The sequence below is a fragment of the Artemia sp. Qi Xiang Cuo genome, chromosome 3 (genome assembly GCF_049724085.1).
Source record: "Artemia sp. Qi Xiang Cuo chromosome 3, ASM4972408v1, whole genome shotgun sequence".
NCBI lineage: Eukaryota > Metazoa > Arthropoda > Branchiopoda > Anostraca > Artemiidae > Artemia > Artemia sp. Qi Xiang Cuo.
The window spans coordinates 71,879,285-71,894,045 of NC_142796.1; the positions used below are offsets into that span (position 1 = coordinate 71,879,285).

At 35.7% G+C, this 14,761-nt stretch overlaps 1 protein-coding gene across 1 annotated transcript in view; it reads right to left on the minus strand.

Annotated features, from left to right (window-relative positions):
• LOC148954494 (BRCA1-associated protein) overlaps positions 1-14,761 on the minus strand; it is a 74,053-nt gene that overhangs the window by 19,644 nt on the left and 39,648 nt on the right. The window contains exons 7-10 of the mRNA XM_089087121.1: positions 13,618-13,761; positions 9,964-10,120; positions 6,391-6,524; positions 5,856-5,967 (exon numbers count right to left, since the gene is read on the minus strand). Coding sequence (XP_088943247.1) covers positions 5,856-5,967; positions 6,391-6,524; positions 9,964-10,120; positions 13,618-13,761 — 547 coding nt within the window. The remainder of the gene's footprint in view (positions 1-5,855; positions 5,968-6,390; positions 6,525-9,963; positions 10,121-13,617; positions 13,762-14,761) is intronic.

Here is a 14,761-nt window from a genome sequence, read left to right on the forward strand (position 1 = left end):
CAAGAATAAGACCTTCGCTAAAGTACTTCCATCAGAAGAATCAAACGCTTGTTCATAATCTACAAAACTGAGGCCTAAAGGTGTTTGCTGTATTTCTCGATTATTAACATAACAGTGAAAATTTGGTCGGTACATCCTCTATTCTTCCTAAAACCGCACTGTTCTTCTCTTAAAACTTTGTCTACAGCATAAGTCTAAAAGTATCATCATACCAAGTAATTTGCTACCTATAGAAACGAGGCTACTACCTTTATAATTACCACACTTACTCTTATTCAGGGATGGCTCGAAAGACCAAGGCCAGGAGGGGGGGGTGCGATATCCTATCATTAAAAGACTTCTAGATCACATTATACGACTCGTGAAAATTTATTATAATCATTCTATCATTTATGCTTATCTACGGACACAAAGAAGAAGCTAAAAAGGAATTTATCATACATAGCTAAGGATAGCTATGTTAGCATTCACCTGTTCTTCAAAGTGGATCACGGCTGGACAATCTTGTTTAAGTCAATGGCATCGGTGAGGTCTTTTTCATTGGCCAACAACAAAAGGAATCTAGTCAAAAATTAATCGCAGTAGTTCTCAGAAAATTCTTAACAAACTTGAGCTTGCTAAATGTTCTTTCGGCAGTAGCAGCTGCAACAGGTGCTGTCGCAGTCCATTTTGAAATGCGATCGGCTTGCTTAAACTGGTGTTGCCGGCAATTTCCTTCACCTATGACTTCTCTGAAGCAAGTAGCGCCGTGGCACAATTGAAACAATAAAGCTCTACTTGAAAAGCACTAGAATCTGAGGTCTTTCTTGGTTTGAAAAAAAAAACATTGCTGCTAGCTCAATATCTGCAACCGAAACCCTTTTATTTAAAGGAGGCTAAAATTAGGATCAAAATGGCTGAAAATTGACAAGGCAAGCTCTGAGATTATCTTCCATCATTGCTGTCAACCTTCCAAGCAGGATTCTAAAATGTTTTCTATAGAAATGTAACCTTGAGATCTCAGCTTGACTCTGAGCTCGGCTGTCAAAACGAGGTGGTCCAAGTCACCAACGATGATGTCTGAAGAAATCTGCATCTAAATCGACTTCTTTCATTTTGGCAAACGCTTTTGCACTGCCATTAAAATTTTTATTTCATCCTCCGATATTCTTTCGAAAAGTTTCTTCATAGCTTCTAGCAGCTTGATTGTGTCGATGATGTTGCTCTCCTCTTCTTCAAATTTTTCTGTTGTTATCCTAATCCTGTACATATTTATTTTTTTTTCATAAAGATGAGGCAAGCGATAAATTCGAAGTTTAGAATCCTTTCCATAAGGCCGCTAGCTTGTGCCTTCGACTTCACATCGGTGTTCTTTATCTGTTTTGATTCGTAAAGGGCTGAAACTATTGTTTCAAACTAAGTAGCTACTGCTTGTATGGTTTCAGTCCTTGTAGTTTACCTATTCCTTAATCAGTTTCGGAGATTAAGGCTGTTTTCAATCGAAGTTTTCCTATAAGGGTGGAAAATTTCTTCGTAGATGAAAAGAGGAACAAATATATTTCGTTAAGGATGTTGAAAAGCTTAACTATCCAAAGAGATGAATTACCACTATGTTCTATAAAAATGTTTAGTCTGTGGGCCTGTCAGGGAATATAGGGCACACGGCAATCAAGAAGTTCTGATATTTCATGCTTGGCCCCATTAAATTGTTCAAACATAGCACGTGCATAGTCATAAGAATGGAAGGTAGTTTAACTAGAAGAATTCCTCTCCTTGACAATGTTCCTATTATACTTTCTGCCATACCCTTCCTGATTTTGTCATTAGCCTCGCTAACATCTAATAGTCCCTTTCTAGATGCTCCTTCTGAGCTGGTATTGCGGATTACGCCCCCACAAGGTTATCAGAATGTGAAGCATCAGGTACCGTATCACAGAATAAAATTCTGAATACAAGACTTCGTCGAGGATCTTCGTGGGTAAATAGGTAAATTTGTATGGTCTACATCGGGTATCAAGAGCTGGCACATATCTCGCTAGAAGTTAAACAATTTGAACAAAGTTGTAGTTTTGTTTTTCAGTTATCCTAAGGCCAATGCACTGTCTCGCTAGGGTCCCTCCAGCGTCAGAAAAAATTTCACATTTTTTCTGTTTGTCTCTTTACTTTTTTCTTGCTGCAAAACCGTAGGTCGAGTGCTTTTTTGACGTTATTGACGAAGTAACAGAAATAGAACAAAGCTACTTTTTGTGACTCGGAAGAGAAATGACTAGCCAGTTTTCCGTTTTTCACCTTTTATTTGCTCTTCATTTTGTGCCATTGCCACAGACCGACTTCCACCCAAGCTCTTCCGAATTGGTCGCTCCTGGGACCACTAGAGAAAAGGTAACACAGGAAGCAGAAGGCAGCATCTTTCTCAATATTGTATTCTAAGAGCTGGTAATCCTCCCCGGATGAAAACACCGCTGTTTCATTTTTTATATTGAAGGATCAATTGGGAAGACACACAACTTCGATTGATTAAGACCACCTGAAATAAGGCGCTTCCTTTGGTTTTCGTTAGGGATTGGCTTCCTTATTCCTGGACTCTTGTGAACTATACAATCAAAATCATCACTGCAACTTTCGACAACACCTCAAGATGATATATTCGTATTTGCACCAAGATATCTCTTGCATTCAACGTAAAATTTTCCCAGACAGTCTTAAAAATGTCATTGAAACCAACAACTAATTATATAATGTATTCAAGCTTGGTAAAATATTTAAAAAATACCTTGTTGGGTCTTTGATTGGAAAAGTCTTGCCCTATATTTGACTCCTTCTCCATAATCTGCGTTGATCAATGCCGTGACATCAAAATTACTCTAAAGAGCCGGAGGCGACCATTTGGCATCATTTCTTATCTAATTTATGTTCCTTAGAAGTTTTAATGCTACTCATTGCTTTCGTCCCAGGCAAAAACTTACCTCCCAAGCTTGAATGAGCTATTCCAAAGTCTTCAAAAGTACTCTTATCCCAGAGGAAAAAATTATGGGTACACAGCCAAGTCTTGCTTGTCCTTCTCAAGCGTTGTATGCCTGTCAACCTCGTATTGTAATCGAGTATTTTTTTCATTATCCTATATACACTTGCTTTGAAAGGGTCTCGCGGGGTTCCTTTTCTTTGAATTCTAATCTTTTCCATTGGTTTGAAAATGTTTTGCCTTCTTTTCCACTCACAGTCAAATTTTGACCGAAAAATCCATGCGCGTAACCTTGTCTTTTGCTCTTAGTTTGTTCATATGATCTTGCCCGGCTTCAGTTGAACTTTTACCAAACTGCTGAACGATCAGAGAGAAATAAATCATATGCGAGCATAGACAGATTTTTAAGGCCAGTTGCTAGGCTACCAGTCCAGGCCCTTTAAACCTGGTTTAATTTAAACGACTGTTTAAATTCGGGATTATTTAAAAGAAGAATTAAACGATAAAATAAAACGACTCTATTCTATTTACATGTAAATTCAGTTTTCGGGACCTACGACTGAAGCTAAGCAAGGCCAAAATTCACCATTTCTCTATTGATAAGTCAGAATAAGTCTTCTCATGTGAAGAAAATACAACGTAGACTGTCACTGACTGAATTGAGCGCCTGGGAACTGGGTGAGGCCAAAATAAACGACTTAAATGACTTCACAAAAGTAGGGGCCAGATCTGAACGACCAGATAAAAACAAATCATACGCGAGAATAAGCAGATTTTTAAGGCATGAGTAGCTACCAGTCCAGTCCCTTTAAACCTGGTTTAGTTTAAACGATTCTATTCAAAAACGACATTAAAAAATTAAAATTAAACGATAAAATAAAACGACTCCATTCTATTTACAAGCGAATTCGGTATTTGATATCTAAAATTGAAGCTGAGTTTTGTCAAAATCAGCCATTTCTTTACCGAGAAGTTTGAAAATGCAAAAGTGTTTCCAGAGAAGGTAATACAACTTAGACTGTCTCAGAATTGAGCACCTGGGACCTCCTGGTCAAATAAACGACAATCACCTGGGAAAATAAACGACTTATACGACTTTGCAAAAAACAGGGTTGGGGGAGTCATCCCCCTCACTCCCCCCCCCTTCGAGCCACTCCTGCTCTTATTACCTTTCTAATACAGGTGTTTAATTAAGGTTTTCCTAAAATCGCTAGGTTCTTCCCTTTTTTCAAAAATCATTCAGTCCCTTATTTCTAACCTTAAAACCCCCATATTTGAGAAACTCATTTACCACACTATCAGCACCTGGGGCCTTATTATTTTTTAATCCTTTTAGTACTGTCACTAATTCTTCCTCACAAAATAAATCTTCCTTCACATCCAAGCTGTCACGAACTTTTTCATTTTCCTGTATATCTTTTCCTGTAACTCTATCCCAGTTTAGCACATTCTCAAAATGTTCTGGCCATCTCTCTTTAAAACTTTCCTTATTACTACTTGTGGCCCAATTCCTACCTTTAACTGGGGCAAGTCCAGATTGACTGCTCCCTCTCAATTTATTAACATGCCAGTAAAATATAGATTGCCAGAACATGCCAGAAAAACATGGCGTTTACCATATCTGATTTTTTATGGAGTTGATCCATTTCGTTTCTGAACAAATCACGTACGAATATTGGAATCTTCTTTCTAGCTGACAACTAGTTCCAAACAATTTCAGGAAGGCAGTTTCTGATCCTATATATCGCATGAACTTCGTCAAATTTATCCATTAGACATAAAAAATGTGTGCAACTGAAAAAGTATTATCTTACTTCAGTTCTTATGTCGAATGAGCTATTCAGAAGCATAATCACGTAAGCAGTCTTTTAAAAATTTCTAAATTTTCGCACCAAAGCGCTTGATGAATGCCGAGAAGGTTGTAAGTTTATAAAGAAATTCCCTATAAATAAGGTTAAAGCATAGCATACATTAAATACGTAACCTAACCTAGGTACCTTCCTCCCCCCCCCCCTAAACCCCCCAAAACGATCGTTTAAATACTGTAACTCATTGAGAAACAACGCTTTGCAATCATTTATCTATGGCGGTATCTAGCAAATAGTCCGTTTGACAGGTTTTTTGACAGTTTCCTTGATAAAGTTGAGTGGTGGGCCCGCATAATGCACCAGTACCAATTTATTAATATTAGCCTATTTATATATTTTTGGTAGATGACAGTGATGGTGTTTAACTTCGCTATATAGAATATTTGAAAACGGAAAATGCAATCCAATATGTTTATTTTTAACAATTTTGTTAATTGTGTTAATTGTGAATACCAAAAATTACTAAACATTTTGGCGATCAGATGGTCGTTTAGCAAAAAGTCATTAGACGTTCCTAGAATTTTGAGAGGTTGTGAACTATGGAATGTACTTGATAATGATTATAAGAATTTAGATGATATTTCAGTATTTACAAAATAATATTTCATGTTTATAACGTGCAGTTATTTGATTAGGTGTTTGTGCCCGGAGTGGCAAACAAGAAAGTTGCATTGCATTTGTTTTGTCCTGTCGTTATTCCGTATAACTCTTTTTCTATTCTGAATTCTATGGAACTTGCATAAATTGTTTAGTGTAGTCAGGGGCTCTTTAGACAAGTTTAAGTGTCTAGAGTGTATGATTACTTTGTTTTTATATTTCTCTGTTAAATAAAATTCGATTCAACAAAAGCAAATTCTCTAAGCTCAAAGACATAAACAGAACACCAAAAACTCCTTTTCAAACCTAATAACTGATACATTAAATCAAAACATGCAACATAGTTCCTTACATATAGTGTTCTTCTTAGTTGATTTTACAGACTTGATCCATTCCGTTTCTAAACAACTCATGTACGAATATTGAAATCACCTTTCTATAAAATTTACCTTTCTCTCAAGGTGCTGTTTATCCTTAGTAAGAGATACAACTTCATGTTTTAAAGTAGTTGTTGCTGTTGTACTTTCTTCCAACTTCTTGGACAGAACTCCTTTCTCTTCCCTGCAAAGAAACAGCACAATTTTTGCAATAATGAATGAAAAAATATGCTATGAAGATGTTTCAGAAAATCGATTGAGACAGCAGGTTCTTTAAGAGGTTTCAATACCCTAAGCATGCCAAGCGCACGCCCATCTCAACAGGTAATCCACATCTTTTTGCAAAAAACAAAAAAAATAACAATACTACATTTCTTAGATGGGACATTTTAGTTTTTGTATCCTATTCTCAGTTGGTTTTCTGGTGATATCTCCACAAGACTTTTCTATTCTGGACTTAATATGTTCTTTAACTTTCTCATTTTCTCCCAGTTTTTCATAACCTATAGGGAAAGAGTGTCCAGTAATTTACCTTTTATAACAATCTAGTAATCATATCTATAAATTCCTAAAACTTAGTAAAGGGAGGAGGAAAAAGTTAAATCACCTGAACTTTGCTTCAATTTCTCCAATTTTTTCTTCAAAATGTCCCCGTTGCGCTTCCAGTTGACTTGTCATCAAATAGCTATATTCTAACTGGATAGCATCAATTTTGCCATTTCCGTCCGAAGGATGTTTTTCCTGTATGTAAAAACAATATTTGAACACACATGACAAAGTACCTGTATTATTATTATTCGATTTATTTAGCTTAGTACTCTGTTATCTCCCTAGTTTAACAGCGTATTTCACAGAGGCCAGTATAAAAGAACGACTGTGGGCTGCAAGTGGCCTACTAGCACTCATACTTCTTCATACGAAGTCCTTCAAAAGGACAAATATTTCAACAATTATACAATCACAATCACACTCCTTTTCGATTCTAATTGTTATTAAATAAAAAAAACAAGTTTTTTAAACTGAAAGTAAGCAGCGACATTAAAACTTAAAACGAACAGAAATTATTCCGTATATGAAAGGGACTGTCCCCTCCTCAACGCCTCGCTCTTTACGCTAAAGTTTTAATTTATCACAACACTATTTTTTTAAACAATAAAAAACTTTATCGTAAAGAGCAAGGCGTTGAGGAGGGGACAGCCCCTTTCATATACGGAATAATTTCTGTTCGTTTTAAGTTTTAATGTCGCTGCTTACTTTCAGTTTAAAAAACTAGTTTTTTTTTATTTAATTTCTGATCGTTTTTTAGTTAATGCAACTTTAATTTTGGCTCACCGTCATCGAATAAGTAAACAAAATTTGCATAAAAATGTTACTTTTCTTTTGCTAAATGGATGTCTCTAAATTTGGTTATGACGTAATTAACAAATTAACTTACGTAACTAACTTCTATATTCGTATATTTTTCTTCTAGCAAAAAATACAAAGTTGCAGATTTTTGCAGATATGAGCTTGAAACCTATGTAATAGGATTTCTGATACGCTGAATCTGACGGTTTGATTTTCATTAAAATTCTTTCACTTGTAGGGGATGTTTCCCCCCTATCGCTTGTTTTTTTATTGTTTCTTTTTATTACGTATATGTTATTACGTATATGAGGGGGTTCTCCCCTTAGTCAATACCTCGCTCTTTACGTTAAAAGTTAAAAACAAATTTAATTCACAAACCCTTTAATCACAAAGGCCGTTTAGTTAGAATAGATAGCTCTTTTGAAATCACTAAAAAAAACTGTAGCGTAAAGAGCAAAGTATGGACTTGGGGGAGACCCCCCTCATATACATTATAATTTCTGTTCGTTTTAAGTTCTATTGTTGCTTCTTATTTTCAGTTGAAAAAAACTTGTTTTTTTTTAATTTAATTCCTGATCGTTTTTTAAATAATGCTTGGAAATCCAGCGCCCCCTTCATAGAAATGTCCCCTACGCCAAAGAAACTACCTTCATGGAAAGATTCTCCCGAGAAACCCCCTCCTCCAGCCCCATGCTCCAGAAAAAAAATCCTTCCTGAAAATGTTTCTATACTTCCCAATAACCAATAAATAATGCTGGCAAGTCTGGCGCCCCTTTCATGGCACTTTCCCTTCCTCTATGAAAACTTCCTTCATGGACAGATCCTCCAACATAACCCCCGACCCCCCCCCACACTACCAGAAAAAAACCCATCTGAAAACTTCTTTATACTTCCCAATAACCGATACTAAATTTTAACATTGTGTAAAGTTCATAACTTTTATCCCTCCCCCCCGGGAATTCAGGGGATTAATTCATCCTAAAAGACATATTTATCGTATTTTCGACCATGCTGAACAAAATGGCTATCTCAAAATTTTGATCGGATGACTTTGGGAAAAAAATGAGCGTGGGAGGGGGCCTAGTTGCCCTCGATTTTTTTTGTCACTTAAAAAGGGCACTAGAACTTTTAATTTACGTTCCAATGAGCTCCCACGATATTCTAGGACCACTGAGTCGATACGACCACCCCTGGGAAAAAAAAACAAAACCAAAAAAAAAAAAAGAACACGCCTCCGTGACCTTTCTTCTTGCAAAAAATGCGGAAGTCCATATATTGTTTTGATAGGAGTTTGATACATATATAGTAGGGTTCTCTGATACGCTGAATATGATGGTGCAATTTTCATTAAGGCTCTATAGCCTTTAAAGGGTCTTTCCCCCTATTTTTGAAAATCAACGAAATTTTCTCAGGCGCGTAACTGTTGATGAACAGCACTAAACTTGAGGGAAGTTATACATTTGAAATCAGCGTTGAAATCTGATTCTTTTGATGTATCTATTGGTATCAAAAACCCGTTTTCTAGAGTTTCGGTTACCATTGAGCCGGGTCGCTCCTTACTTACAGTTCGTTACCACGAACTGTTTGACAAATAAAATTGAAATAAATAACCATTAGATATTTCATTAATAAATAAAACTAGGTCACGTTTAAGATGGCAAGACATACATTCAACCCATAATATTCTTTCAACATGTAAATCTAGATACGTGAATTAAACTAATTAGTATAGCTACTACTAATAATAATAACTGATTGCAGGATCAAGCCGCCTGAGGTCAGCACAGCTACTTCTCCTCCATCCTAATCTATTCAAATATTTACTTTCTACTCTCTGTATGATTTACTTTAAATTCTTTTTTACGACATAGTCCCGCCTCTTTTGGGGATGAACTGCTATTGGTTTGGCACCTTACCTTAGAAACTCCTGTGCCTACGGACGCACCCAGGGCATCGACAAAGAGACGCCAGTCATCCCTCAAATGGGCTGCTGCCATAACGTCTACCCAATGGGGTTGTACGGACGTATTTGCGTATAAAAGGTCCCTTTGGTGTGTTCGTCGTAGTCTGGTTTTCCCCTTTACCGCGTTCCCATTGGTTGCCACTGGAGGATGGGCTTTGGTGTTCGGTCGTCTTTCATTCGTATAACATGTCCCAAGTATTTCCATCTCCAGGTCCTAATCATGTCCATGACTAGAGTTTGCCCAGTAATTTGGCGTACTGTCTGGTTTGAGACGTGTTGCGTCCGGTTTATGTTGAGGATTCTTCGCAGACAATTGTTCTCGAAGGCTTGGAGTCTCTTCTTTTGCCGCTAATTTAATTTCCAGCAGTAGCTTCCATACAGCATAAACTGGGAGGACATTACTATTGAAGACTCGGAGTTTCAGCCGGTTTGAGAACTTCTGTGAGCACCAAATCTGTTTAAGCCTGGTAAACGAGCCACTAGCCTATTCTTTTTATTATGTCTTATTATTTCTGTACGTTTTAGTTTAAACTTGGGACGAAACTTCATTACTCTTTAAGAAAACTGACCTTTTTTATTCATTTAGCCTCTCAAGACAGGGCTGTCTTGAGCCCTTTAAGCAATAGCTTTTGATGGGTCAAGTTTTCTTACGACATTTTTAGGCAAATGGTTATTGTTAATACAAACAGTACCGAATACAATTACAAGAAAATAACATCAACTCTAGATGGCGTCAAACAACATTAAAAAAAGCACATCCAGTCAAAGAATTAGAGTCAAAACATCAGTTCTATTCGAGTTTTCTCGACATTTCTACCGACATTTCTAACATTTTAAGTTGTCTATCTCTATTTAAAAGATAGGAACTACCTCAAAAAAGTCTGAATTTCGGCTGTCTTCAAACTGAACCATCTTTCCATCAGACTTTGAAGCAATCAGACGATGTACAAAGTTGTCACCAACGTAATCCCATACTCGGCTATTACCTAACTGCATTGCGTAACAGTGATAAGTTTCCAGGAAGTGTCTAAAATTTAAACCAAAAGTTGTCAAAATTAGAACTAAAGCTAGATATACATCCACAAAAACTTAAATGGAATTTCAATAAAAAGTGCGTTATTGAGCTTAATTGTCAAAATTCAATTAATTGTGATTAGGTTTCATAAATTATTCCACGGGAAACTACCAATCCTATGTGAGGAAGCGTTATCACGTTTCCCTTGTTGAACTAATCATATAAATTTTAAAATGCAACGATTTAGCCGCCAGGATCTTGTTTTAGGGAAACAATCGTTAAGCAAAACTCTGCTTGTACCTTGAAACTTGGCGAAGAAAAATATTTCTAAATAATTTTAGTCTCTGGTTCTCAGTTTTAATTTTTCTAAGACAGGAAGGAGGCAAATTCTAAATAATTTTCGTCTCTGGTTCTCAGTTTTAATTTTTCTAAGACAGCCTCGGACTAATATTTTAAGATATCCAATTTATTTCGCCCCTGGGTTAGCCTAAAGCCCTACAGTCATACTTGCACACAAGAAGGGGGCACCTCGGGAGGATGACTTTAAGGAAAAATTCGAGGCATAAATCTTTTTTAATATTTTCAGCACACCATCTCCCGCCCAGTAGAAATCCTCTGGTTCCATTCTGAGTCAAGCATTTGGCTACAGTGGGTATGTTCACGACACTTTTGTGCATTCTGACATCACTCTTTGATGTCAACATATCGGCTTGGCTTATTTCCAATTGGGCCCTCAATACAATATCAATTTATTCATAAAAAAATGAAATCAAAATCGACGATGTATTATCAACAAAGACCTGCGAAAGTAACAATAAAGCAAATTTTTCACCATTTCAGAGTGACAAAATCTTTGTGCATAACTTATGTATATCAGGCTCTAAAATGTATCAATCAAGCGCTAGTTTCAATGTTTGCTCACATTTCAGCGGCAGAAGACAAAGAGTCTTCAAAAAACAAAACAAGCAAAATCTACAAGAGAATTGTAGGTCTTTAGCAAAGGCAGGCCCAATGCTCCTTCTTTGTAAATTGTGTCTGTCCCTCGTTTTTCTCGCCTATTTGATTTTATTTGGCATTTATTATTTTTTCTTCTTTGCTTCATACTCCAAAACACCTTAGGTTATTAATGTGAAACTTTCAGGAAATGTTGAACAAAATAAAAAATACTATTTACATGCTGGTTGTCAAAAGGGTGTATCAACAATATCTCAGGATCATCTAAGGGTATCAAGTTGAAACTTTCAGGGTATGTTGAGGGGGATATTGAGAAATGATCAGAGGGACACCAGCCCCTCCTCCTCCTAAACATTTTCAGCTGCCCCCTTCAGCACTAGTTAAAATATTGAGATAGCCATTTTGTTCAAAACAGTCAAAAGGCCAGGTAACTATGCCTCCAGAAATAAACCCTCCTCAGCCCCCGGGGCAAGGGTTCCAAAGCGTATGCAAATTGCCCCCTGTTTATACACAAAATTTATTATTGAGAAAGGGGAAATCGAAGTTTTCAGGGAATGTTGACGTAGACGAATAAACACTATGTACACCCAGATTGTCAAAAAGGCGTATAACATAATCCCCTATGTGAAGAACATATAGGGGATTATTTTTGAATTTTCTAAGAATGTTGAAATTGATGTTGAAGTCAATCAAAAGACATTATGAACACCCAGGCTGTCAGAATGACATCTTTACCACACCACACCAAGCAAGCGCTGACGTCAAAGTAAAAAAAAAGAGTTTAAAGAGTCAGAAATAAAGAGTGCAGAGTGATACCTCTGATATATATTTATAATTATCCCATTTTCGTTCATATGTTTTCTTTTACACATTCTCGAATGAGGATTCTCTCGAGACATTATTTATAAATTGCTGTTGAATTGAAATCTTAGTTCAAGAACCGCTCCAAACTTTGAATTAAAATTGAAAGAAATTTGTGCAATAATTATATTGAGCACAATCAAAAACAACACTCTGATCACCTTTACAACTTCAGAATTTAAATTAAATAATAAAACCAATTATGAAACTTTGGCAATCAAACACGAACAAAAATTAATCTTAAAAAGACTTTCCGAAGAGAGGTTTATCAAAGAGAAGTAAAGAGCCATATTAAATCCTAAAACGAGCATAAATAAAGTTCCATTTTAATTTAATATTATAACGAACCTATATTACTATCAAAGAATAAAAGAGACCCCCCCCCCCAAAAAAAAAAAAATTAAAATAAATAATCACATCAAACATAATGAGAAATTAAACTGAGTGCTCAATTCAAACTTAGAACGAACAGAAATTACTACAAACATGATTTTGGCTACAATCCCCCCCCCCTAAAGTCAATTTTCAAAAGTGTATTGTGTCTTTTGAGATTTACTGAAAATAAAAAATTCTATAAATTAAAATCTCGAATCTTAAATTGCTGAGATTTCCAGGAATTAATACCATTATGTATTAAAGAATCAGTTATTTCATTAGTTCTTTCCAATCGTGATTATTATAGTGATTTTACTTTTTATTTGTCGTTGATGTCTTGAAAAGTTAAAGCGCACTCTTCAAGATGGACAAAAGTTTTCAATAAAACGCGAATGACGCAATAGAATCTAGAAGGTTTACTATTAGGAGGGGGAGGGACAGTAGCCAACTCGCGTTTGTACAAATTTCTGTTCATTTTCATTTTGACTTGGGTATTCATTTTAATTTTTACTCGTTTTAGGATTTAACTATTCATCCCTGTCAGCATCTGTTATCTTTAAGTTTGACACGATTACTTATTTTAATTTATGTTCGCTTTGAGTTTCATTTATTCTTTGATTTCATTTATTTGCGTTTCATTTATTCTTTTTCAGATTAAATTACAATAGAAGTTTATTTCTAACCGTCTTAGGATTTAATATGGCTCTTTAATTTTCTTTGAAACTTCTTTTTTTGGGAAGTTTTTTTTTAATTAATAAAAGAAAGTATCTGTCTTTCCATCTATGTGTCTTTTCATTTAGAAAGTAAGCTATCCAGGCTAGCCATTTATCCTTGTAAAAAAAAAGGCCGTCTTATAAATGTCTAAGTTAATATCGGGAAAAAACTTGGAATATGTAGTCATGCCCAAACTGAAAGGTCAATTTTTTTGAAAGGAGGAGAAGTTATTTGACTTTATTTAATCTTTTTTTTTTTCAGGGAACTCTTTTCTGCCTGAACAACAAAGTGTATCAGAAACATGTCACAATGAGGAAATCTGTTAAAAATTGCCAGTGAAACTAAGCGCGTTGTCGTTTGGTCTATCCTACATAAATTCACGCTTCGTATTCTTTGACAAATAGAACTGTAACGTTTTCGCCCGAATCTTGATCAGACTACACCATCAGGTAAATACACCGTTGACGAATTCAACCAATGGATCAGGATCACTTTCTAAAGGAATTTTTTCCTGTTTTCTAATTTATTTCCAAACAAGGTATTAGATATAACCTTTTCTTTTGGCCCGAAAATGCTAAATTGAAAAATTAAATGCTGCTACTAACTTATACGCATGACCACCGACATAGCGGCCACAGCCAACATGCCCACAGACTAAACAAATCCACAATGATTCAGTTGATCCACATGCCTGGCACAAATTATCAGTTGCCACTTCTGGTGTTTGGGCGTGGCGACAGACCGGACAACTGAAAAAAAAGAATTGGTCACCAAATTTTGTAGAGAGAATTTCACTTCGGGTACATGACTCCAAAAAAGGAGATTATAGACCAATTCACAAAGCCTAATTATTACTGTTGATGTTATGCAAGGCTAGGAAGTACAGTAAATAATTAATACATTCCGATCCTCTAACGCAAAATTTTAAACATAATATTGTAGATAAACACTATCTTTTGGCTATAACAAACAACCGAAGAAGTATAACTGAAAACTTTTTCCTTGATGTCATCGACAAAAATGAGCTTATATTCCCTAGATAGCCTAATTGAACATTATTTTCCATATTTAGCCGCAATAAAACTTGTAATGTAGACTGCTAAAGTGGCAGTATTCCTTCTTTTCATTTCTAAGCTTAATATTGGATTACTTGTAATGGATGCTTGTAATATTCGTAGACTTGGATACTTGTAATGTAGACTGCAAAAGTGGCAGTATTCCTACTTCTCATTTATAAGCTCAATCTTGGATTACCTGTAATAGATGCTTGTAATATTCGTAGACTTGAATACTTGTAATGTAGACTATAAAAGTAGCAATATTCCTACTTCTCATTTATAAGCTCAATCTTGGATTACCTTTAATAGATGCTTGTAATATTCGTAGATTTGAATACTTGTAATGTAGACTATAAAAGTAGCAATATTCCTTCTTCTCATCTATAAGCTCAATCTTGGATTACCTTTAATAGATGCTTGTAATATTCGTAGACTTGGATACTTTTAATGTAGACTAGAAAAGTGGCAGCATTCCTTCTTCTCATCTATAAGCTCAATCTTGGATTACCTTTAATAGATGCTTGTAATATTCGTAGACATGGATACTTGTAATGTAGACTACAAAAGTGGCAGTATTCCTACTTCTCATTTATAAGCTCAATCTTGGATTACCTTTAATAGATGCTTGTAATATTCGTAGACTTGGATACTTGTAATGTAGACTATAAAAGTAGCAATATTCCTACTTCTC